This window comes from Nicotiana tomentosiformis, chromosome 11 (assembly GCF_000390325.3).
Source record: "Nicotiana tomentosiformis chromosome 11, ASM39032v3, whole genome shotgun sequence".
Classification (NCBI taxonomy): domain Eukaryota; kingdom Viridiplantae; phylum Streptophyta; class Magnoliopsida; order Solanales; family Solanaceae; genus Nicotiana; species Nicotiana tomentosiformis.
The window spans coordinates 119128017-119150885 of NC_090822.1; the positions used below are offsets into that span (position 1 = coordinate 119128017).

At 36.9% G+C, this 22869-nt stretch overlaps 1 protein-coding gene across 8 annotated transcripts; it reads left to right on the forward strand.

Annotated features, from left to right (window-relative positions):
• Window positions 1–5398: 5398 nt before the first annotated feature.
• Window positions 5399–22774, forward strand: LOC104087080 (pentatricopeptide repeat-containing protein At5g39680-like). Of its 8 annotated transcripts, none has more exons than XM_070187920.1 (10): window positions 5399–5642; window positions 6612–6913; window positions 7699–10277; window positions 11324–11458; window positions 12419–12493; window positions 17239–17317; window positions 18017–18693; window positions 18801–18901; window positions 21561–21741; window positions 22635–22774. In XM_070187920.1, the coding sequence occupies exon 3, from the start codon at window positions 7803–7805 to the stop codon at window positions 9912–9914; it is 2112 nt and encodes a 703-aa protein (XP_070044021.1). In that variant the 5' UTR covers window positions 5399–5642; window positions 6612–6913; window positions 7699–7802; the 3' UTR covers window positions 9915–10277; window positions 11324–11458; window positions 12419–12493; window positions 17239–17317; window positions 18017–18693; window positions 18801–18901; window positions 21561–21741; window positions 22635–22774. The 8 variants fall into 8 exon arrangements, with proteins under 8 accessions (XP_070044021.1, XP_070044020.1, XP_018623194.2 ...); XM_070187919.1 differs by lacking the exon at window positions 22635–22774 and adding an exon at window positions 10945–11225 and having other exon boundaries at window positions 21561–22229; XM_018767678.3 differs by lacking the exon at window positions 22635–22774 and adding an exon at window positions 17395–17455 and having other exon boundaries at window positions 21561–22229.
• The last annotated feature ends 95 nt before the right edge of the window (window positions 22775–22869 follow it).

Sequence of the window (22869 nt, forward strand, 5' to 3'; positions counted from 1 at the left end):
ACAAGTGACACTACAAACCTACTCCAACTTCCAGAATTCCATTCCGACCCTGATATCAAATTTTTCCACTGCCGACCAAAATCGCCAAATTTCCAACTTTTGCCAATTCAAGCCTAATTCTACTACGGACCTTCAAATCATATTCCGGACACACTCCTAAGTCCAAAAATTACCTACGAAGCTAATGGAACCGTCCGAATTAAATTCCTAGATCGCTTACACATAGGTCAATATCCGGTTGACTTTTTCAACTTAAAGCTTCTACTTTAGAGACTAAGTATGTCATTCCACTCTGAAATCACTCCTGACCCGAACCAACAAACCCGATGCAACACAATACAGCTAAACAATACATAAAGAAGCAGAAACGAGGGAAACGAGGTTGTAATACTCAAAACGACCGGCCGGGTCGTTACACTCGATCATGACCCTCGACACTGCCTTCGATCGTGGCTTCGATCCTGGGCTCGATCATGGCCCTATTCTGGGCACGATTCAGGGCTCGATTCTGGGAGATGGAATTTGCAGCAGAAGGAAATTGCAGTAGCTATTTTAGTTCACTTTTTGATCCGTTACCCATCCGGAACTTACCCGAGTCCCTCGGGACCTCAACCAAATATACCAACAAGTCCTAAAACATCATACGAACTTAGTCGAGTCTTCAAATTACATCCAACAATACTATAAACATGAATCACACATAGATTCAAGCCTAATGAACTTTGAAACTTTTTATTTCTACAAACAACGCTGAAACCTATCAAATCACGTCCGATTGACCTCAAATTTTGCACACAAATCATAAATAACATAACATACCTATTAAAATTTTCAGAATCAGATTTCGACCCCGATATCAAAAAGTTACCCCCTCCCCCGGGTTAAACTTCCCAAAAATTCAACTTTCGGCATTTCAAGCCTAATTCCTCTACGGACTTCCAAACAATTTTTCGGACACGTTCCTAAGCCCAAAATCACCATACGGAGCTATTGAAATCATAAAAATTCATATCCGAGGTCGTTTACACCTAAGTCCACATTCGTGCAACTTTTCTATCTTAAAATTTTCAATTATGAGACTAAGTGTCTCATTTCACTCCGAATTTCTTTCGAACCCGAACCAACTAACCCGATAAGTCATAAATTAATTGTAAGACATAAATTGAGCAGTAAATGAGGGAACGGGGTTATAATACTTAAAACGACTGGCCGAGTCATTACAACTATACAATATAGCCACTTTATAAAATAATAGCCGATATAAATATGTATATACATAAGTAGTGTATACTTTTGTATATTTGGCTAATGAATGTAATTATTTTTTACCGACCGGCCAAATGTGTAACTTGGCTATAAAAATAGAAGAATTAACCTAAATAGCTGCCCACCTAACGACTTAAACTAAAAATAGCTAGTGGATGTATAATATATACATAATTTATGTATTATATGTGTATAATTATGTATAATCAATGTATAAACTATATATATGACTAGAAAAGTAAATAATGAATATGACCGACTATTTGTGTAAAGATTAATTATTGATCCCAAGCCCAAATTTTATATTACGGGCCGGAGGAAAAACAAACAAATTGATCCCAAATTCATCCATTTTCTTGCGAAAGAATTCTTTGCCAAAATCTCCTCTCTACAGTCTTCTCTTCCCCCATCTCATTACCGTAGCGATCTCCTCACTTTTCTCCTGTCCGAATTAAACCTGTATGTTTCTATTTCTCTACATATATTCCCCCTTTATTTTTATGTATAATCAGACCAAAACTTTTATCCTTTTTTTTTGGCAATCATGTTAATGGATTAAGAACAAATATTAGTGAATTTTGATTTATAATGCTTTGTTTGCTTCTATTTATCTAATTAGACCAAAACTCGTTTTCCCTTTTTACAGTGATATTTAATCGGTTAAACTCAAAATTTAATAAATTCGTTTATAAATGCTGTATTTGCTCAACTGTGATATTATTGCTCCTTGTGATTTTTGCAAGTTTAAATGTATTTTTTTTTTGACAACCGTGGTGTCTGGGCGAGCTTGCGCACACCTAGACGAATTACACGTGATACTTGCAACCTCCTAATAGAAAAGCAACAGTATCCGGTAACTCTGTCCAAATACTTGAACAAATGAGAAGAAATCATGCTTTTGTCTCTGTTTTGGATTTGAACCTGAAACTTTATGGTTATTTTTTTTTCCAATGTTATAATTGCTCAAATTTGTGATAGGTATATTAAGTTTGATTTAAGAAGTAAGAATCAACTATCTGAAAATCTAGATGGGCTTAGTTCAAATGGCAAAGGTTGAGGGAACTGAGACAGGTCATAGGTTCGACCCTATATGAACTAAGCCTGTTATTTAAGTGGGGAAGGGTAGAGGGGCGGGTCCATTATACTCGAGTTTCCAAGGCTATTATTGGTCCTAAGAGTTGGCCCCAGGCATATTTCTTGGCAAGCCAAAAAAATATATGGGCTTACCCCTTGCTCCTTTGCTAATACGGGGGAAATTGGGTGTCAACCATACCTGGTCTTTCACTCGAATTTTTGAAAATATTGATGACTAATTAACTTTTGTGCTCCCACGACCTTTACCCTCCCCCCCCCCAGTTGTTATTGCTTCTTCTAATTACCTATGGGTTCTTGCTGTTTGTGTTCATTATTCACCATATGTTTCTCCTTCGAGGCTTTGGTCTATCGGTAAGAGCGTAACGTGTGATGTGTGGGTTAAATTTACATCGTGCCATATACCAAAGTCTGGTATTTAAGTTAGTAGAGAAGATAGAAAGGCGGGTCAATCAGCCATAAAGTTTCAAATTGTGTGTCATTAGCCCTCGAGGATTTCTCGATTATAAAAAAATAAAAAATATTCACCATAACATCTGTAACTCTGTTTCCATCTAGGTGCCCATGATATTTCAAGGAATGACCCAATTTCGTTTAATAGTTGTATGTCATAACTCAAAAACTCATTTCATTCTATCTCATGTGAGATTAATTCTTTAAATTGCAAACATGTTTGCATTTTAGTCATTTGATGGTTGTTATGTATTCACTACATTGTTTTTTTTTTGGCAATTCGTTTACCCATCTAATTGTTGTCTGTGTTTATAGTTGTTCTTTTTCCATTCACGATATATAACTGCTTAGACATTATGTGCTTTAAGCTTCAAGTTCCAGTAAACCTTGGCACTTTTGAGTTAAAGAGAGTACAAAATTAGAGTAAATACTATAATCAGCCCAAATACCCCCGAGAATATATACTCACAAGATCGCTCAAAAAGGGTCCACACAAGTGTTTCTCGGCACTCAACTCTCTTACAAAATACTCTCAATTACTAAAGGAGGAGGAGAAACAAGAAATGAAGACTCAAGTCTTGTTGGTGTATTTAAAATGAACAAATGGTCTTTCCTTTTATAGGCAAAAAAGCCTTGGCCTCTTAGTTGTAAAAAAAAAAGAAGATACAACTTGTGCAAATGATATGTGTGAGCACATAATTTTTGTCCACATAGGAAATTACTCCTAAAAAATAATTCAAAAATAATTTTAATTCTTTTTATGAATTTTAGAAGTTTTTCTTTATTTATTTTGTATTTATTTGCATTGTTTATGCATGTTAGGAATATCGTAAATCATAAAAATGTTCAAATCCTAATTTCATAGCATTTTATATTTTAAATTACATTTTAGGATTTAATTACATTATTAAATGCATTATTTAAATATCTAAAAATCAAAAAATACATTCTTAGGTTAGTTAATTAGTTAATTAGTTACAGTAGTCCATCATTAGGTAAAATAGATAAATAGGCTAGTTATACAAAAAATGGGTTTTGATTAGATTTTCGAGTCTAAAGTGGCTAATTTCGCAAAATCTAATCTATACTATATTAAAAGCACGAAGTCCCTTAGCGAAATGTCGTTCGTCTTTTTAACCCTTTAAAAATAAATTTTATACTAAACAAAATAGTCATTTGATTATTTTTTTAATATTTAGGACTTCAAAATCAACTAATATTCCGCTTCTTAAATCTTTCCTTATTTGGATCATGTAAAAATTTCTAATATTCCTGACTTTAAATTTAATATAAATTTTATTTTATATAATATTTTTCCTTATTTGACCAACTTTTATATCCTTATGCATGCACTTAATTTCTTTTTTGGTGTTTAATGCGTGGCACTTAAAATTTTCCATGTTCTTAGATTCTTTCCCCAAATATTACCGATAATAGAATACCTAAAAATCATTGGAAATCAGCAATGCATGTTCTTTTTCGTTTTAACTTTTTAAGAGTTGATTTTAATTCCAAGTATAATTTTTTAGAAGTTTAAACTAACATGGCAATATTAATTTAAAAAATAAATCGAGCTACAACTATATTATGTAAAATTATAACTACAATTGTTATTTTAATATTTTGATAAACTAATATATTTCAAACTTAAAAATATCTACAAAGTTTTAATTTTTTTTACAAGAAGAGGTCCACTTAACTTACATATAATCTTAATGAACTTTGAAAAAAACCTTATGTAATTAGGTTACAAAGAACAAATTCCATCACCATGCTTAAAAAGACATATAACTATCAAAAAGAAAGGTTTTAATATTAGACTCAAACCGGAGAAAAGAAAAAAAGAAACAACGAAAAATTCAGAGCACATTGTTAAACTTTTAGTCTCTTTTCTTATAAAAGTAGCTTAACTTTATTTTTTTAACATATAATATTTATTTTAAAATCTTGATTTAAAATTAGATTTTATCATTTTATTCTACAGAAAAATAAAGAACGGATTGATTCATGTAATAATTCGCATAAAATTTTTATACTCCATTTTATATCTACTGAAAGAGTGTGCAATCTATTTTATTTAATAAAAAAATATTTTTTTAGTATAATAATATTATAAATATAAAGTTTTTAAAGAGATGTTAGATGAGATATAATAACATAATATATTTATATTTTAAATAATAAAATATCTATTAACCACAAAATATTATACAGTTAATTCAATTAAATTCATCATCTTTGCATGTTTAGAAGATATTAAATCCACAATTATAGTGTCAATTTAATAATAATTATTTTTATGATTTAAATTAATTTTTGATTTATCAATTGTTATTTTCAACAATTTCTTCTACTTGTATACATTTATACTGTTTAAGGTGAAGCACACTTGCAACACACGTACACTAAAACTAGTAAAGAAAATAAGGGGCTATGGCTTCACATCTCTGAAATGGGCCAAAACCAGCCCAATTACTCCACAAGCCCGCCCCAAATTCCTCCCAAATACCCGGTCCAACAACCATTCCTCCCAGGCCACCAAATGACGTAGTTTAATATCAAAACTACGTCGTTTCGTCCCCAAACAATCCCCCCCTTTTCATTCTCAACAGACGGATCTCCTCCTCCTCCACTCTCTCAGACCTACACACATACAAAGAGAGCCAACAACTCCACTGTCCGCCGCCCATCTTCACCACTTTACACCCAGAAGTGATTATTGTTTCCGCTATTATCGAGTGTGGCTTGTTTGGTCGCTGTTTCTGTTGCTGGATTTCACCTTCTATTTCAGACCTTTGTTGGTTGTCTTCAGTTTATTTTCGGCTGTTTAGGTATGTATACATTTACCCGAAATCCTCTTTTGAATATGAATGAATATTTGGATTGTTGACCCTATGAATATGTTCAATTTTCTGTATTCCTTGTGTTCAATCTCCAGACCTGTCAGCTTGTTTTTATCTGTTGATAATTCTTTTTTTTCTTTTAAAAAAAAATGGAATTAGTCATTAATTAGTTTGGCTTTACTGCTGCTGTTTTGTTCTAAACTCAGCATGTTAGTGGCTAAATATCATCATGTTTGGCATCTGCACTGTTAATTGAGCACTTAGTAAATTCACAAGAGTTTTGAATTGGGTTGTTTGTTACTGAAATGTTCACTCACTGAAGATAAAAGTATGAATGTTGAGATCAAGCATAAACTGATATGAATCATTTGTTTAAGACTTGTTGGCTGCAATTCGTATGAACACTCCTTAATACCGGAATTTAGAGAGAATGAAAATATTTGCTTGTTATCTTTATATATTAATTCGTTTCTCTCCAGATATGGTTTTAACAATGCTTTGGTTTATATTGTTTTCTTTAGTTAAAAATGCTTGTTTTGGTTGGTCCGTTGACTTGTTCTTGGGATAGTTTTCCTTAACTGTTTCATTATTCTTTTGGTATCTCTATTTTATTTGAAAGTATTTTAACGAATGTTTGAGATGGTGAGTTTGCGTATTTACGTTGATGGATTTCTTTTAACTCATGAGTTATATTAATATTAGTGATTGGAGTTTAGACTTTAGTAAAGAAAGAGCTTTAGGAAGTAACTGACTTAGATTCCTTAGGTGTTCATATGCACACAAAACTTATTCAGCTCATTATTTGTTTATGTTTAATTTGTGTTTGATCAAGCTGGACACACAGTTGCCAGTATCTTGCAATATGCAGATACTGTAATGTATTAGTGATTGTATCATTCCAATTTGTATTTTATGATTTCTAGACATATCTTAAAATTCATGTACGATATAATTCAGGCTGTGCCAACTGAGAATGAGATGTTCTGCAAAATTTTGGGCGGGCAGTTTTCAACGTGGAGACTTGATTCACAGAATCCACATGTACATCTTGGACTTCTGTCTAGCTTACATCTTGGATATCTAAGCTGTTACGGATGCTTGGACGCTGAGAATCACTTCAAAGATGATTTTTTGGGTATAACCATTTGATATCCGGTACTACCGCTGCGTAGGGCCATTAAATGGGAAGCGCTCCTTACACGAAGTTTCTCCATTTTCAGGACTAAAACTCGAGACCTCTACTTTGAAGTTTAGTGAAGGTAAATAAAGATATTAATTGTTCGTCTCAACTGTAATAGGGTGCCTAGGAGGTCATACAATGGTTTAGCAACTTGTGAATAAAGCTCTTACTTCCCTTTGAGACAGATAATTTGACAATATAGCAGGGGAATGTGTATCTAAGAAGTAGACATGAGAAAGGGCTGTCTTCTAGTGCTTGAGAAAGAAGCATCTTTCCATACATCATACTGCCAAGCCAAAGTGACAGGCTTATCCTGCTAACAACTCAATTTACCAGGTTTTTCCTCCTCCGCGATAATGCAGGAGGAAAGGTGTATAGAAGAAGCAGACTTGCTAGAAAAAAAGAAAAATTTCTGTTCTCCGAAATTGCACAAATGAACAGAGATCACTTTACAGTAGCAGGAACATGTTGTCACTGTGCAGTCATTTATGATATTCATCATCTTGCAGAAATGCAGGGTAAGGCTGCGTACAATAGACCCTTGTGGTCCGGCCCTTCCCGGACCCGCACCAGGCTGCCCTTTTTTTTATCATATGTTCAAATAAAATCTTTATAACCTTACATCACATGGAGCACACAATGTTGGTCGCTAATTAAATGGAAAGCTATGACTGACATGTGTCCAGTAGTTTGGGGGGCTGGGAAGAAGATACTAGTATAGCAATATTGTAACTGATGTAAATAAGAGAAGCTTCTTTGTTTCAAATGCATGCTGAAGTAACTTGATACATGGCTCTTGCACATGTTTTTCTATATAATTTTTGACAGTATATATTCTAAACATGTCTTGTCTTATATTTTCAGATTTAGCATTCTTTTTGTTCCGTCAACATACACTTCAAGTGTCTGGAGCTGTATTACTCTACAAACAGGACTATAGTGAGACTTGACTATGCTTCTGACAAGCAATGTCCACACGCGTTCTTCTGCATGTGAGTGCGTTTTCTCTATCCCAAGTGAACTCTCAACGTCTCTTTTCCGTGGAGTATGCTGTAAAGTTGTTGAAAAAGTTAGTTGATGATGGGAACTTCAAGTTGGGAAAAGCTGTTCATGCACTTCTTGTTGTTTCTAGTCATGCCTCAGAAGACCACATAATTCAGAATAATTGTCTCATTAATCTCTACTCGAGGTGTGGACAACTTGCTGTTGCTCGGCGGGTGTTTGACAGATCGAGTCAACGAAATGTAGTTTCTTGGAGCATTTTAATGGCAGGGTATTTGCACAATGGGTATGCTTGGGAAGTAACCAAATTGTTCAAAGACATGATTTCAGTGGATAAAATATTCCCAAATGAGTATGTCTTGTCTACCGTACTTTCTTCTTGTTCTAGCGGTGGTTTGCTACACGAAGGGCGGCAGTGTCATACGTTAGTGTTGAAAGCAGGATTGGTCTTTCATCAGTATGTGAAGAATGCTCTTCTATCCTTGTATACAGTGTCTTCAGATATGGAAGGGGTTTTGGAAATCTTGAAGTCTGTTCCTGGATTAGACATCATTACTTATAATTCTGTACTGAAGGGGTTCTTGGATCATGGGTATACAAGTGAAGCGTTGGATGTTTTCTCAAGGATGTTGGCTCACGGCTCGGCGGGGGATAGTGTCAGTTACGTGAACATATTTGGTCTGTGTGCTCGCTTCAAGGATTTGAAGTTGGGTAAGCAAGTTCACTGCAGAATGCTGAAGTCTGGTCTTCAGCTTGATGTGTTTCTAAGCAGCGCAATCATGGACATGTACGGAAAGTGTGGTGAAATTTCAGGTGCAAGATATATTTTTGATTCTTATGCGAACCATAATGTGGTGTCTTGGACGGCAATCTTGGCTGCAAATTTCCAAAATGAATGCTTTGAGGAAGCCCTGAAACTATTCTTACGAATGGAACTTCAGGATGTTATTCCAAATGAATACACATTCGCAGTGTTGTTGAATTCCTGTGCGGGTCTATCAGCACTTGGTTGCGGGAAAACATTACATGCACGTGTTGAGCAGACAGGACATGGAGCTTTTGTTGTAGTTGGGAATGCTTTGATCAATATGTATTTTAGGAGTGGCCATATCGAAGCCACTAGGGCCTTGTTTTCAAGCATGATTTGTCGAGATACTGTTACTTGGAATATGATAATATCAGGTTTCTCTCATCATGGGCTTGGTGAGGAAGCATTGGATGTGTTTCAGCACATGTTAGCTGCCGAAGAGCAACCAAACTATGTAACCTTTGTCGGGGTTCTTTTGGCTTGTGGACATTTGGGTAGAATAGAAGAAGGATTTTACTACTTGCAGCATCTAATGAGGGACATCGGCCTTGAACCTGGGTTAGAGCACTATACCTGTGTTGTTGGGCTCCTAGGTAAAGCTGGAAAACTTGATGAGGCTGAGAATTTCATGAGGTCGACGCCAGTCACATGGGATGTCGTTGCCTGGCGTACTTTGCTTAATGCTTGTAACGTACATTGCAATTATGGTCTAGGAAAGAGAGTCGCAGACCATTTGTTGCAATTGAACCCCAACGATGTGGGAACTTATATCCTGTTGTCCAATATGCATGCCAAGGTGAAAAGGTGGGATGGAGTAGCAAAGATACGGAAGCTATTAAGAGAAAGGAACATAAAGAAAGAACCTGGATTGAGCTGGACTGAAATAAGAAATGAAACTCATGTGTTTGTTTCTGATGACACTCAACACCCAGAGACGGCTCAAATCCATGAGAAGGTGAGAAAATTGCTGGCTGATATAAAACCGTTGGGTTATGTTCCAGACACAGCTTCTGTCTTGCATGATGTCGAGCAAGAACAGCAAGAAGGTTATCTTAGTTACCACAGCGAAAAGCTGGCTGTAGCATATGCTCTCATGAAAACACCATCCCAAGCGCCAATTCATGTTATTAAGAATCTCAGAATATGTGATGATTGCCATTCTGCTTTGAAGCTTATCTCAAAGGTCACAATGAGAATGATAGTTGTAAGAGATGTCAATCGGTTCCACAGCTTTCAAGATGGGTCCTGTTCCTGTGCAGATTACTGGTGAAAAATCACAAGATTGACATATAATGTCTTACAAGGCGTCAAAGGAGAATTTTTCATGCTGCTATGTGTGATTGGTAAAGAAGCTCACATAATCGTATTCTCAGCCAAAACCCTCAAGGGTTGGCCTGGTGGCAATTGACTTGAGCCTTGGGGTTTGCTCCCTTTCAAGGTCTCAAGTTCGAAACCCACTGGGTGCAAACAATTTCTGAGGGCCATCGGACTGGGTAAAACCTGAATTAACCGTGGTGCACTTGCGGGAAACTCCTTGCCGAGGGCCTGTGCACCCCGGGATTAGTCGGGGCTCAAAGAGACTTGGACACCCGGTGCAAATCAAAAAAAAAATCGTATTCTCAGCCAACCAGAGGTAGTGAATTTGAACAAAGCTTTTTTAACCACCTATTCATCATATAATAAGTTTGTTTCTAGTTTCCAAAATACCAGTAATATTTATAGCATTGAAATATACAAGCTAAAAAGAATTGATTATAAAAGCAGCAAAGTGCATCATCTAGTATGAAATATTAAAATGTAAGCGAAGGATCTGCTATAGCTGACTAGATATATTAATGGAGTATGTGACTACCTTCTGTCCTTGTGTTAGCCGTTCTTCCTATCTCAATGGAGATCAGGAAGTTGCAGATGAAGCTTGATGCTAAAAGTATGAAAAGGGAAATAGTCCAGTTTAACAGAATTCTTGAATTCTCCCCACAGATTAACAATCTGCTTCCAGACAGCAACTCCACAAGGGGAATCCACCGGTTTAGCATCCCCAAAACCCTCTTTCAAATACTTAGTGATAATAAGTAATAACAGTTTCCATAAAGCAGCTTTCCCATCGTTAAGCCTCCACAACCATTAACATAGCAAGCCTCTGTTATATTCTAGTATCCTCACCCCAAGTCAACCTCCTTTTTTTCATATTTTGATTTTTTGCTACCTAAGCAAATGCAATTTTCTAATTTCAGCATTGCCATCCTATAAGAAATTATTTCTAAGACTGTTTATTCTCTTCTCCACCTTCACTGGAATAGGCAAAAGTTACATTAAAAAGGTTGGTATACCTTAGAGTGATGCTTGGAGAAATTGGAGGGCATGGTTATGTATTTTTCTTGAAGGCATCCACTTCTCTTATGCGTACGCTCTTATGACTGAAGTTTTCTTATTTCTGTCAGTTTTTGGGGTGTAAACACTTAAAGAACAATTAATGTGTCACATGCGTGCTCCCTATGTGCACCTCTAGTAAACATGAATGGAAATAAAAATGCGATCATTCAGTCTCTGTTTCTGAGGGAGGATTATAAATTGCGTGAAGGTTGTCGACATTTTCCTTAACTGTCTTCATTTCTATTCTTTTTTTGACGACTAAGCAAAAAACGGCCTTCAGTTCTATTTTTACAAGTTTTCCTGCAGGTTCCTGAACGAGCTGCAGCCGCTGCTGCACTGCACGTGTTCTAGCTGGACTCCCCAGAGGTATTGAGCTCTATATATGGGAGCAAACCTCCTGGTCAAGTTGTCGAGGAGCTGGAGGAAGAATTCTATTAAGAGGTTTCACCTTCTGCATTTTAATAAATATTATAGTTGCGTGTCTTTCTGTCCTGTACGTTCTCTAGTGGATCATTGGTATAGTACGGGTGATGATCCTAATACAGATTTCATTGATGTGATAATATTTGGCCTTTGTTAATGAGCCTATGAAAGTCGTTGTATACCTCATTTCTTATATATTGGCAAGATCTGCATCAATCTTTGCACGAGTATTATTGGAGTAGTTACCAGGCATATGATCTGTAATTCCCAGACTTCTTCTTTCCCAGGATTTATGTAACAAAGCTCTTTCCATGAACTTTGAACAAGGTTAACGCTGTCAGTCTCTATAAGTTGTCATGTTGTTGTTGCTTGTAGTTTGATTGTTATTGGATAGTTACCTCTAATTTTCTTCTCATGATGCATGTTTTTGATTTTTCTTTGTGTTCTTAGTCAAAATTCTTCCATCAGCTCAATCCAGACTTCGCTCTTTTGAAAGTATTGCCTGCACACTTAACATTTGTTGAGAAACAAGTGTTTATGAATTGTAGACAAGAAATGCCAATTGTGGGTGGACTTTCTACTAATTACAGTTTGGTGTGGGTGTAGACTGAAAGGGTTGGCCTGCCTGTTAGGCTATTACTTCTGTCAGCAAACAACTCATGTCTTTTATTAGTTTTTTCATCAAGATTGTTCTGTTAATGAACCTAGCTTTCATTCATGTGAAAGCTGCAGCATATGCATGGGTTATTGTCTTTCTACATGGAAAGGATATTTGAGTACAACATACATCTTGATTCCTGGCCATGTTATTTACTCGTTATCTTCCTCCATTGCCAATCTGTTGGAGATCTATTTTTTATTCCCTTAGTTGCTTCAACTTTTATCTTCTTTTCTTCCCCTTAGTTGTCTCCGTACTTGAGCATTTGCAATCCATATCACTCCAATTCTCGTGATGGTTCCTGGGATATCTACGTGTAGGAATTTGATCCTGTCGGACATATTCTGGAGCATATTCCTTCTGAAGATGGTGAACTAGCTTACTTGGAAGAACAGGTACTTGCAATTCTTTCTTTTGGGTGCTGAGGGAGAATTCTTTATTTGATTTGCCATATGCTTGTCATTGTACAAGTTTAATTGTTGTTTGTTATGTTTAACTGTATATCAATTAGCAAAAAAGTATTTTTTTTTAAGATATAAGAATTGTTATCCGCTTTATGGTTTATGAAGAATCTGAAAGTTATTACTTCCGCTGCAAATATGTACCCAATATCTGCATCAGATTACTTTGTTGGCAAAGAAACAGTCACCTTTAATTGTTGGCTGATAAAAAGGTGGTGCTTGATCTATGTTGGGTTCAATAGGCTCATGGCAGTACACACTAGTTTTAGATCTAGTGATCCAGCCAATTATGCCTTGGGTAATGATACATTCCAGTGACAGATCCACAAAATATAGGCATAACCGTCCTCATGCCCCTCAAAGTTCTGGTTCAACAGCGAAGGGGATACATCGCGGGATGTGTGGTAGTCGCATGTCACTAGTTTGAATCCTGGTTGGGGACCAAGTCTAGTATTTAAGTGGAGAACGGTAGAGGGGGGCATTATCCCCCGAAATTTGAAGCTGGAAAACGAATTTCTTGGTAAAAAAAAAGAATAATCGTCGTCATTTGGATGTTAAAATGTCCCATTGAGTTGCTTAGACATTTCCTTTTGCAAGTGGATTGTGGCAGAGATCATTTGGGTTATTTGGCAATTTTGTGGGGATTCCATATTCAGTCAGTTAATGTTTAACGGACAAAATGGTGGCACAATGAATGGTAAACTTCTCTTGCAAGGTGTTTTATTGACTATTCTATGGCGCATTTGGATTTTAGATAGAGTGTAAGCCCAGAACTCTCCCTTTTTTTAAGATAAGGAGTGTAAGCTCAGATCTCTTCTCGAGTGGTCTCTTTCGCAACAAGATGCTTGGGTACAACAGTCTTCCTCCATTCTTTGTGTGTAAAGCAATTTACCACTTGCGTAATGTTTCTCTTACAATCTTCCACAAGATTTGGGAAACTTTGTTATTCGACTTAGATTGATCATTGACGACATGTACTCATCTTTTATTCCTTTCATATCAATTCGAGTTGTTTTTTCTTATTAAAGAAAGAAGAATAATGGTCAAAGGGACATGGCTCTAAACTGTCCACTCTCTTGACGCTACTCTCTTTTACTGTATATATACTTGATGTAAGTTGGATAGTCAACATAAATGTGCTGTCCATGCGCATTGGTTTAAGCAAGCTTTATACTCGTATTATTTTTGAGTATTTTGACTAGTAAAGTATTTTAACATTTTACTTAAATTGTAGTTCCTGTTAGTGTTACAGATATGTATAGTGTAGTCTTGTCCCACATTGGAAGAGGAGTAATATCTCCTTGTAGTGTATAGCTATAAATAGGAACCTCTTGTATTGTATTTATCATTTAATATCAATAACATATTTTCTCCCGTGCCTTCTCACATGGTATCAGAGCATTAGTGAGAAACCCGTCGATGTGCATCATTCCAGCGACTTCCGGGAAGAAAGACCTCTTCGCCGTGCAATTTTCCGGCGACTTAGAAGGTTGTCCGTAAGCAAATCACTTTCTGTTGGTGTTGTGCAAAAACCAACATCACCACAAGACTCCTCAGGCTCCGGCGACCAAACCCCAGTCAACCCCACCGGAAAACAGTTGAAACTGCTCGTACCCTACTCATACAATCTCATGCTCCGTTGCGTTTTTGGGGGATGCATTTCTTACATCTTGCTATCTTATTAATCGTATGCCATCTTCAGCTATCCAGAACTAAGTTCCATTCTCTTTCATGTTTCCCCACTTACATTTGTTCTCTCTTCTACCCCGTATCTTTGGAAGCACTTGTTTTGTCCATAACCTTACTCCAGGAACAGATAAGTTAGCTCCTCGTGCTCTTAAGCGCGTATTTCTAGGTTTCTCGAGAACACAAAAGGGGTATCGATGCTACTCTCCTGACCTCCAGCGGTACCTTAAGTTCGCTGATGTTACCTTCTTTGAAACTCAATCATGCTTCACAGGTTCAGGTCATCACTTAGATATTTCTGAGGTACTATCAGTTTCATCTTTTGGAGATTCAATCATTCCAGCTTCACCACCTATAGCTCCAGTTGTAGCTCCACCACCTTTAGCTCCAGTTCCACCACCTATAGCTCCAGCTCCTCCACATAATCCAGTTCAACCTTCTGCAGCTCCACCACTCTTGACTTATCATCGTCGTCCACATCCAGCATTATTCCCAGGTGATTCACGCCCCGCATCAGATTCTGCACCTACTGCGGACTTGTCTCCTCTTAGTCAACCAATTGCACTCCGCAAAGGTGTACGATCCACACTTAATCCTAATCCCCACTATGTCGATTTAAGTTATCATCGTCTGTCGTCACCTCATTATGCTTTTATATCTTCTTTGTCCACTATTTCTATCCCTAAGTCGGTGAGGCACTATCTCATCCAGGATGGCGACATGCTATGATTGACGAGATGTCTGCTTTACACGCGAGTGGCACTTGGGAGCTTGTTCCTCTTCCTGCACGTAAGTCTACTGTTGGTTGTCGTTGGGTTTATGCAGTCAAAGTCGGCCCGGATGGCCAGGTTGATCGGCTTAAGGCTCGTCTTGTTGCAAAAGGATATACTTAGATTTTTGGGCTTGATTATAGTGATACTTTCTCTCCCGTGGCTAAAGTAGCATCTGTTCGTCTCTTTTTGTCCATGGTTGTTGTACGTACGTCATTGACCTCTTTATCAGTTAGACATTAAGTATGCTTTTCTCCACGGTGATCTTGAGGAAGAAGTTTATATGGAGCAACCACCTGGTTTTGTTGCTCAGGGGGAGTTTAATGGTTGTGTGTGCAGATTGCGCAGGTAATTATATGGTTTGAAACAGTCCCCTCGAGCTTGGTTTGGTAAGTTTAGCACAATTATTCAGGAGTTCGGCATGACTCGTAGTGAGGCTGATCACTCTGTGTTTTATTGGCATTTTGCTCCTAATCTGTGTATTTATCTAGTGGTTTATATTGATGATATTGTTATTACTGGCAATGATCAGGATGGTATTACTAATCTAAAGCAGCATCTCTTTCAGCACTTTCAGACTAAGGATCTGGGCAGATTGAAGTATTTTCTAGGTATTGAGGTCGCTCAGTCTAGTTCAGGTATTGTTATTTCACAGCGGAAGTATGCCTTAGACATTCTTGAGGAGACTGGAATGATGAGTTGCAGACCTATTGACTCTCTTATGGATCCGAATGCTAAGCTTCCCCCCTGGACAGGGGGAGCCTCTTAGAGACCCTACGAGATATAGGAGGTTGGTTGAAAAATTGAATTACCTCACAGTGACTAGACCTGACATCTCTTTTCCGGTGAGTGTTGTAAGTCAGTTTATGGATTCTCCCTGTGATAGTCACTGGGATGCAGTTGTTCGCATTCTTCGGTATATAAAGTCAGCTCCAGGCAAAGGATTACTATTCGAGGATCGAGGCCACGAGCAGATTGTTGGGTACACAGATGCTGATTGGGCAGGATCACCTTTTGATAGACGTTCTACGTCTGGATATTGTGTTCTAGTAGGAGGTAATTTGGTCTCGTGGAAGAGCAAGAAACAGAATGTAGTTGCTCGATCTAGCGCCGAAGCCGAATATCGGGTCATGGCTATGGCGACGTGTGAGTTAGTTTGGGTCAAGCAGTTGCTCAAGGAGTTAAAGTTCGGAGAAATCAGCAAGATGGAACTAGTGTGTGATAACCAAGCTGCTCTTCATATTGCGTCAAATCCGGTGTTCCATGAGAGGACTAAACACATTGAGATCGACTGTCACTTTGTCAGAGAAAAAATACTTTCAGGAGATATTGTTACAAAGTTTGTAAAGTCGAATGATCAACTAGCAGATTTCACTAAGTCTCTTACTGGTTCTCGTATTAGCTACATTTGTAACAAGCTCGGTACATATGATGTGTATGCACCGGCTTGAGGGGGAGTGTTAGTTTACCGATATGTATAGTGTAGTCTTGTCCCACATTGGAAGAGGAGTAATATCTCCTTGTAGTGTATAGCTATAAATAGGGGTCTCTTGTATTGTATTTATCATTTAATATCAATAACATATTTTCTCCCGTTCCTTCTCACAGTCCCATCTCAACAAAAAATCGGAGTGAAAAATGATATTTTGTGAAAACTGGAGAAGGCGGACTAGAAATGAGTTCTATTCTCGTTTGTATTTCTTCTCTATGTTTGGGGCCCCCAAGCATGTTGAAGATTGTTTCTTATGCAATTTGTTATTTGTCTGCATGCAAAGAGGGTAAGCTTGGAAGTATGCTACTAACATTTTGCTATTGGTGCATGTGGTAGAGTATACTAGTTGAATATTCCACTCTATCTTTGATCTTGTACTAGTTTTCTTAACATTTATTTGTTGTAAAAAATAATTGATATTATTTGTTGTACGACTTGGCAATCTGCAATGACGTGAAGGAGCTTGTTTTCCTTGATTTTTGCCTTTATTATATGGAATTGAATCCATTTCTTTTTTCAGCTTCTTTCCTATTTTGTCACCAATTCTCGTTTCATCGGAAAAGCAACTCATAGTAGAAACAAACATAGGGACCACATTTTATAATTGGCTTTGTCATGGATAAAAGAGCCCCAGAACTTTTTACCAGTATGCTTTTATGAGACATGTATCAACTGTATAAATGAATGCTTCGTTACTAAAAAAATTAATTCTGCTTTGTATTTAACTGTAGGCTGCTCTTAGATTAGCACAGCTGGACAGAATTTCTGAACGCTTGTCACACCATGTCATGGAGCATTATGAAGTAATGGGTAAGAGATGTTCTTGGTGCCGTTTACTTGAATCTTCTGGAACCATTTAGACTTACTTATGCATGCCTTTGTACCAGTATTATGCAGAACTGCTTGCTTGACAGTCCCAGGTGTGGGGGATGAGAGTTGTAATAAAGGGTAAAATATTTTCATGTTTGTGATTGATTTCAGTTTTACGAGAAGAGGCAATGCTTTTGGTTGAGATTTGATAAAGTAGCAAGTGTATAGAAGAATTACCCTATAAATTTGATCGGTACTTCTCTTACTCGGAAGCCAAGTGTATAGACCCTCAATGTACATGTAATTTTTTGTTATTTGTATAAAAAAGAAATTGTTCAAGCTTTTACTTGCCTGTGAGTTAGTCACATTTCTACAGAGTCATCAGTCAAAGCTCAATCTTAACTAGCATCATTCGTATTTGATTTGTTAAGTCTTATAATGACATTAGTGGAGAGTTGTGCTTGACAATCTCTATACTCAACCTCAAATTCGTGAAAATGTTCATCATCTGGGGTGCTCGTGTAGTGTTTGGAGAAATGTTGATTGGTTATGCAACCTAACTCATGTACGGATGTTTTATACGAAGTCACTTAAGGCAGATTTAGTAATTTGATTATTAAAGACCCTTCATTAGAGTTATCCTGTGTGTGTTTTTGCACCCTCTGCATGATAAGATATTAAATATCTTTTCTAATACAGGCTCTCAAGATGGTGCTGGAAAAGGAGAATTGGCTGATATTGCCACCGGAGACAACAGAAGTGGTAAGCTTTGCTGGGCTGGTTGGTGATGGAGCAGCTTTGATAGTTTCATCTGAAACCTCTCCCAATACTCGACTGCCACGTAAATCTGTACATCCTATACAAACTGACTCGAAGAGGAATGGATTTTCAAGTTGGCTTAAGGGTGGAAACCTGTTTCTGCCAAAACTAAATGGTAGTTCGAAGGAATACTTGGGACTCTTGTTTGCTTAATGGATCTGCAACGCAAGAAAGTGGAAACTCCAATGAAGATTCTTTTGATAAAAATTCTTCTTTGACAAACAGTGACGTAAATCATGTCAAGGGGAATGCTTCTTTATCTGAAAATGAAAATGAAGATCTTCATGCTGATTTTATTGACGAAGATAGCCAATTACCTAGCCGGATTGCTAAACCTGGTCATTCAAGAAATCGCTCTTAACATTGGAACAATGAACAAATAAAAGCACAAACAGGATCATCACTTAGCCTCCTGAGGTAAATACTGGTCATACTTGGATATGCTGATGATGATGGTGATGAATTCTGTCAAGCTGAACATAAATGCAACACAGGCTATTGGATAAATGTGCGAGGTTGATTCAGAAGTTAGAGATTGTTAATGTTGAGTTTTTAAGGTACTTTTATTGCCTTTAGATGACATTGATCTCCAATAAATATTTGTTCTGCCTGGTGATTTTCTTTTGTATTCTTTTCTTCTTTTTGAATATAATTTCCTCAACAGGGGTTTTGACAATTGTTTGGGATCTTCTTTCACTTTGTCTTTGAGACCTTTGGTCAGCAAAGTACTCATCCTAGTGGAAAGGCTGTGACTGACACTGTCGTGTAAGTAATTTTATTCATTCACTTCCTCCCATAGTTTCAAACGAATTAATAAATATTCATTCTTTTATTGCATTTTTTAAAAATCTTTTCCTCCATTCAATTTTCTTGTAAGATATTAAATATTTTGCCTGCCTTTTGTCCTTTATAAAGCCCTGTTTCTCTCATGGTCCCCAGATAGGCTTAAGACTGCATTATCACAAATAACACAGGATTGTGACCAATGGATGAAACCCCAGTCTCAATCATTTTCCTCCCCTCCTCCCTCCAGAAGGGGAGCCTTGGCGTAACCAGTATTTTAAAAGGCGTTTTCGGGGCGAGGCACACCAAAAACGCCCCGGGGTGATGGTGTGGGGCGAAAGTCTCAAGAGGCGTACGCCCAGCAATTCGGGGTGTACGCCCGGGCGTTCGGGGCGAGTTTTTTTAGTAAGGCGTAAACCCCAGAGATTTTTTCAAATTAAAACAAAATTTGTTGAATAAGTCCTTCATATAATACCCAAATTTTCAAAATTCAGCTTGGTAATTAATCAAAAGTTTTAAAAAGGAATTGAAATGTATTAAATTTAAAAGTCAAGACTTTTTTTTTATTGATTGAAGCCCCAATTCATGGTCTTTCCCAATTCTTTATCTTGTCTGCTAGTTTGCTAATATCTCCCAAAAGCAACGAATATTCAATTTTTTTTTTTACAAATACAAATAGAACTCCATTCTTCTTCATAGCAGCAAGTTCAAATTGAAGGTTAGTCATCATTTTTGTTCCTCCATGTAGAAAACTTTATTCTTTTCGACTCAAGTTACTTGAGCTTCTAAGTAGCGTATAATAGATTGTTTTGACTAATTTTTTGTAGTCAAAACAATCTATAATATATATATATATATATATATATATATATATATATATATATATATATATATTTCACATATTTATAGTTTTCTTCATTTTTTATACAATTTTACCTGTTTATAAATATTTACTGTAATTATATTATTTTATAAAATATTAAAAATTAAATACCTATGGGGCTTACGCCTCGCCGAGGCATATGTAAAACACCTCGCCTTACGCCCACGCCTTTTAAAACACTGGGCGTACCTGGTAAAGTTGCTGTCATGTGACCAGGAGGTCACGGGTTCAAGCCGTGGAAACAGACTCTTGCAGAAATGCAGGGTAAGGCTGCGTACAATAGACCCTTGTGGTCCGGCCCTACACCGGATCTCGCGCATAGCGGGAGCTTTAGTGCACCGGGCTGCCCTTTTGCCTCCCTCCAGTTCAAGCACATCATTTTCTCACATGGATGTCACTCCTACCAGCCTGCCAAGTTACTTAACTGGTGCATCCTTGGGACTGAAGGTACTTCTGTACAAAAGTTATGGTTTATGGGATGTTTTGTTTCCGAATGTCTGGTCCACTTAGATAATTGAACGGGTACTGGTATTGCTACTTGCTTGGTCAATTGAGATGTTGCTTGCTCTCTGACCTTTCTCCTCAATTCTTGCTAGACAAGTGGGTTGGGATGTTCTTGGAGAATACAAAAAATGAACTTATAATTTCATCTCCATCTTAAAGCCCCATGATCAAATTGGGTCCAATATTTGGCGTGTCTTGATATGTATGCTTTACCTTTCTTCCTCTTATGTGTCTAAACTACTACAGGCTTCATTTTACCTTGAACCGTCAAATGGACGGCAACGAATACTGATGTGTTAAAATCTACTCCCTTCATTTGTGTAGTCCTTTCCTCATAAAGAGCTCTAAATCATGAAAACTTAATATACCCATCACTAGTGAGCTTACAGTTGAATTTTCCTAATTTCATATCCATCTTAAAGCTTCATGATCAAGTTGCTATCCGATATTTGGCATGTCTTGATATCAGTGCTTCACCTTACTGCTGGCTTCATTTTACCTAGATTTATTTCATTTAGATTAACACTGAAATCCTGATTATCATTCAAATGAGTGTGGGAAGGTTCTTTTTTTCAAATTATTGTAAAGAACAATATACCAACTAAACAACCATAAAAACCACATCCTTCGATTCAGTAGAATTACAAGGAGAAAGGAAGAGTTTCTCTACTGTCTTGATGCTTTCTTCCCCACAAGGATCCTATCCTAACTTCTTCACAGGAAAACATTTTTGGGGAAACAAACTTAGAAAATGATTAAGGTAGAGGCAGACCACCTCTCACCGAAACAATGACGCATTTTCTCTTGTATATCCAAGCAATTCCAGTGTCTAGTTTTCAAATTCCAACTTCGGAATTCATTTCAAATTATAATTGACTGTATCTTATATAGTCAATTTGTGATAGATTTCCTCAGTTGCATTGATTCTATGAACTGAAACCTGTTGCTTCATCTGTGAGTTATGTGCATTCCTTTTCAATCTGTATCCTTATAAAGTTCCTGCTGTTGTTTCTTCTTTTCGCCTTCTGAACAGAATTAACTATAACATGATGGCATAGTAATTAGGTGTTTATATGTTCACAAACTTATTGAGTTCATAATTTCTTTATGTTTGTGTTTGTTTGATCAAGCTGGAAACACAGTTGCCAGTATCTTACGATATGCAAATACTGATTGTATCATTTGACGTATCGTTCCAATTTGTATCTTATGATTTCTATACATATCTTAAAATTCTTGTACAATATAATTCAGGTTATGCCAACTGAGAATGAGATGTTCTGCAAAATAATCGGGTGGGCAGTTTTCAAAGTGAAGACTTGATTCACAGAATCCACATGTAAATCTGGGACTTCTGTCTAGTTTTCCAGGGAGGATATCTAAGCTGTCACTGATGCTTGGATGCTGAGAATCTCTTCAAAGATGATTTTTTTGGGTATAACATTCGATATCCTGTACTATCGCTGTGTAGGGCCATTAAATGGGAAAGCGCTTCCTACCAGGAATCATTCAGGACTAAGGCTGTCCAAGGGGACGGGCCGTCCCGTCCCATCCCGTCCCGTCCCACTTAATTCTAAACGGGATGGGCCCATGTTAAACGGGACACGGGATGGCTATTTTGTCCCGTTTGTCCCGTATCGCGTCCTATTTTTTTTTTGTGCATTATATACAAGAAACTTATAATCCTACTTTTCAAGGTTTTCCTAAGACCACAGTTAGAAATTATGTTTTTAAATTTCAAACCGAATATCTTCCGTATATTCGTTGTGTATTTTTTCACTTAGATTGTATAGTGTCTATCACATATGATATAGGTCGTAGTCCTAATGGTTGTGATTATTTAACTGTTATATGTCATTGGGTTGATCATCACTGGAACATGCAAAAATGTATTATTGGTTATAAATTTGTTGATTCAAAATACACTGGAGCATATATTGCAACTATTGTTCTATAAATTATTGATTTTTATGGACTCATTGATAAAATTTTAACTATCACCTTAGATAATGCTTCTGCTAAGTGCTAACACAACTGCAGCAACTAGCTTAATGAAATGATTACAAATTTAATCCAACTTATGTGCCGGCCATTAATGAAATGATTGCAAAATTTTAAAAGTATTTTTTCTTATTCCCCAAGTTTATTTAATTTTTATTATACTTAACCCATCTTTAAAATTAAGAGGTGCAAATGGACTTTTTCGTAAAATTTATGAGAATTTAACAATTCAAAAAAATAAACAACCATCTCTCGAAAATTGCCAAGCTAACATATATTCTTATGTTAGATTAATGTTTGATAAATATAAATCTATGGAAACAACAGGTGGTGAAACTAGGGAAGAAGAAGAAGAATACAATGAGATACTTAGCACTGGGAGCTATGACGGCATGGAACTCATGGAACATCAATCAACATTGCCAATTCCAGAAGAATGTCCGAGAGAAATTATAGATAAGTTACAATGAAGTTATATAGGAGCTTACAAATATTAGTATGATAATTTGTAATTGGCTACTAAGAGGTCTAGTTCAAACAGAACCCTTCCTAGAAGGTGGCT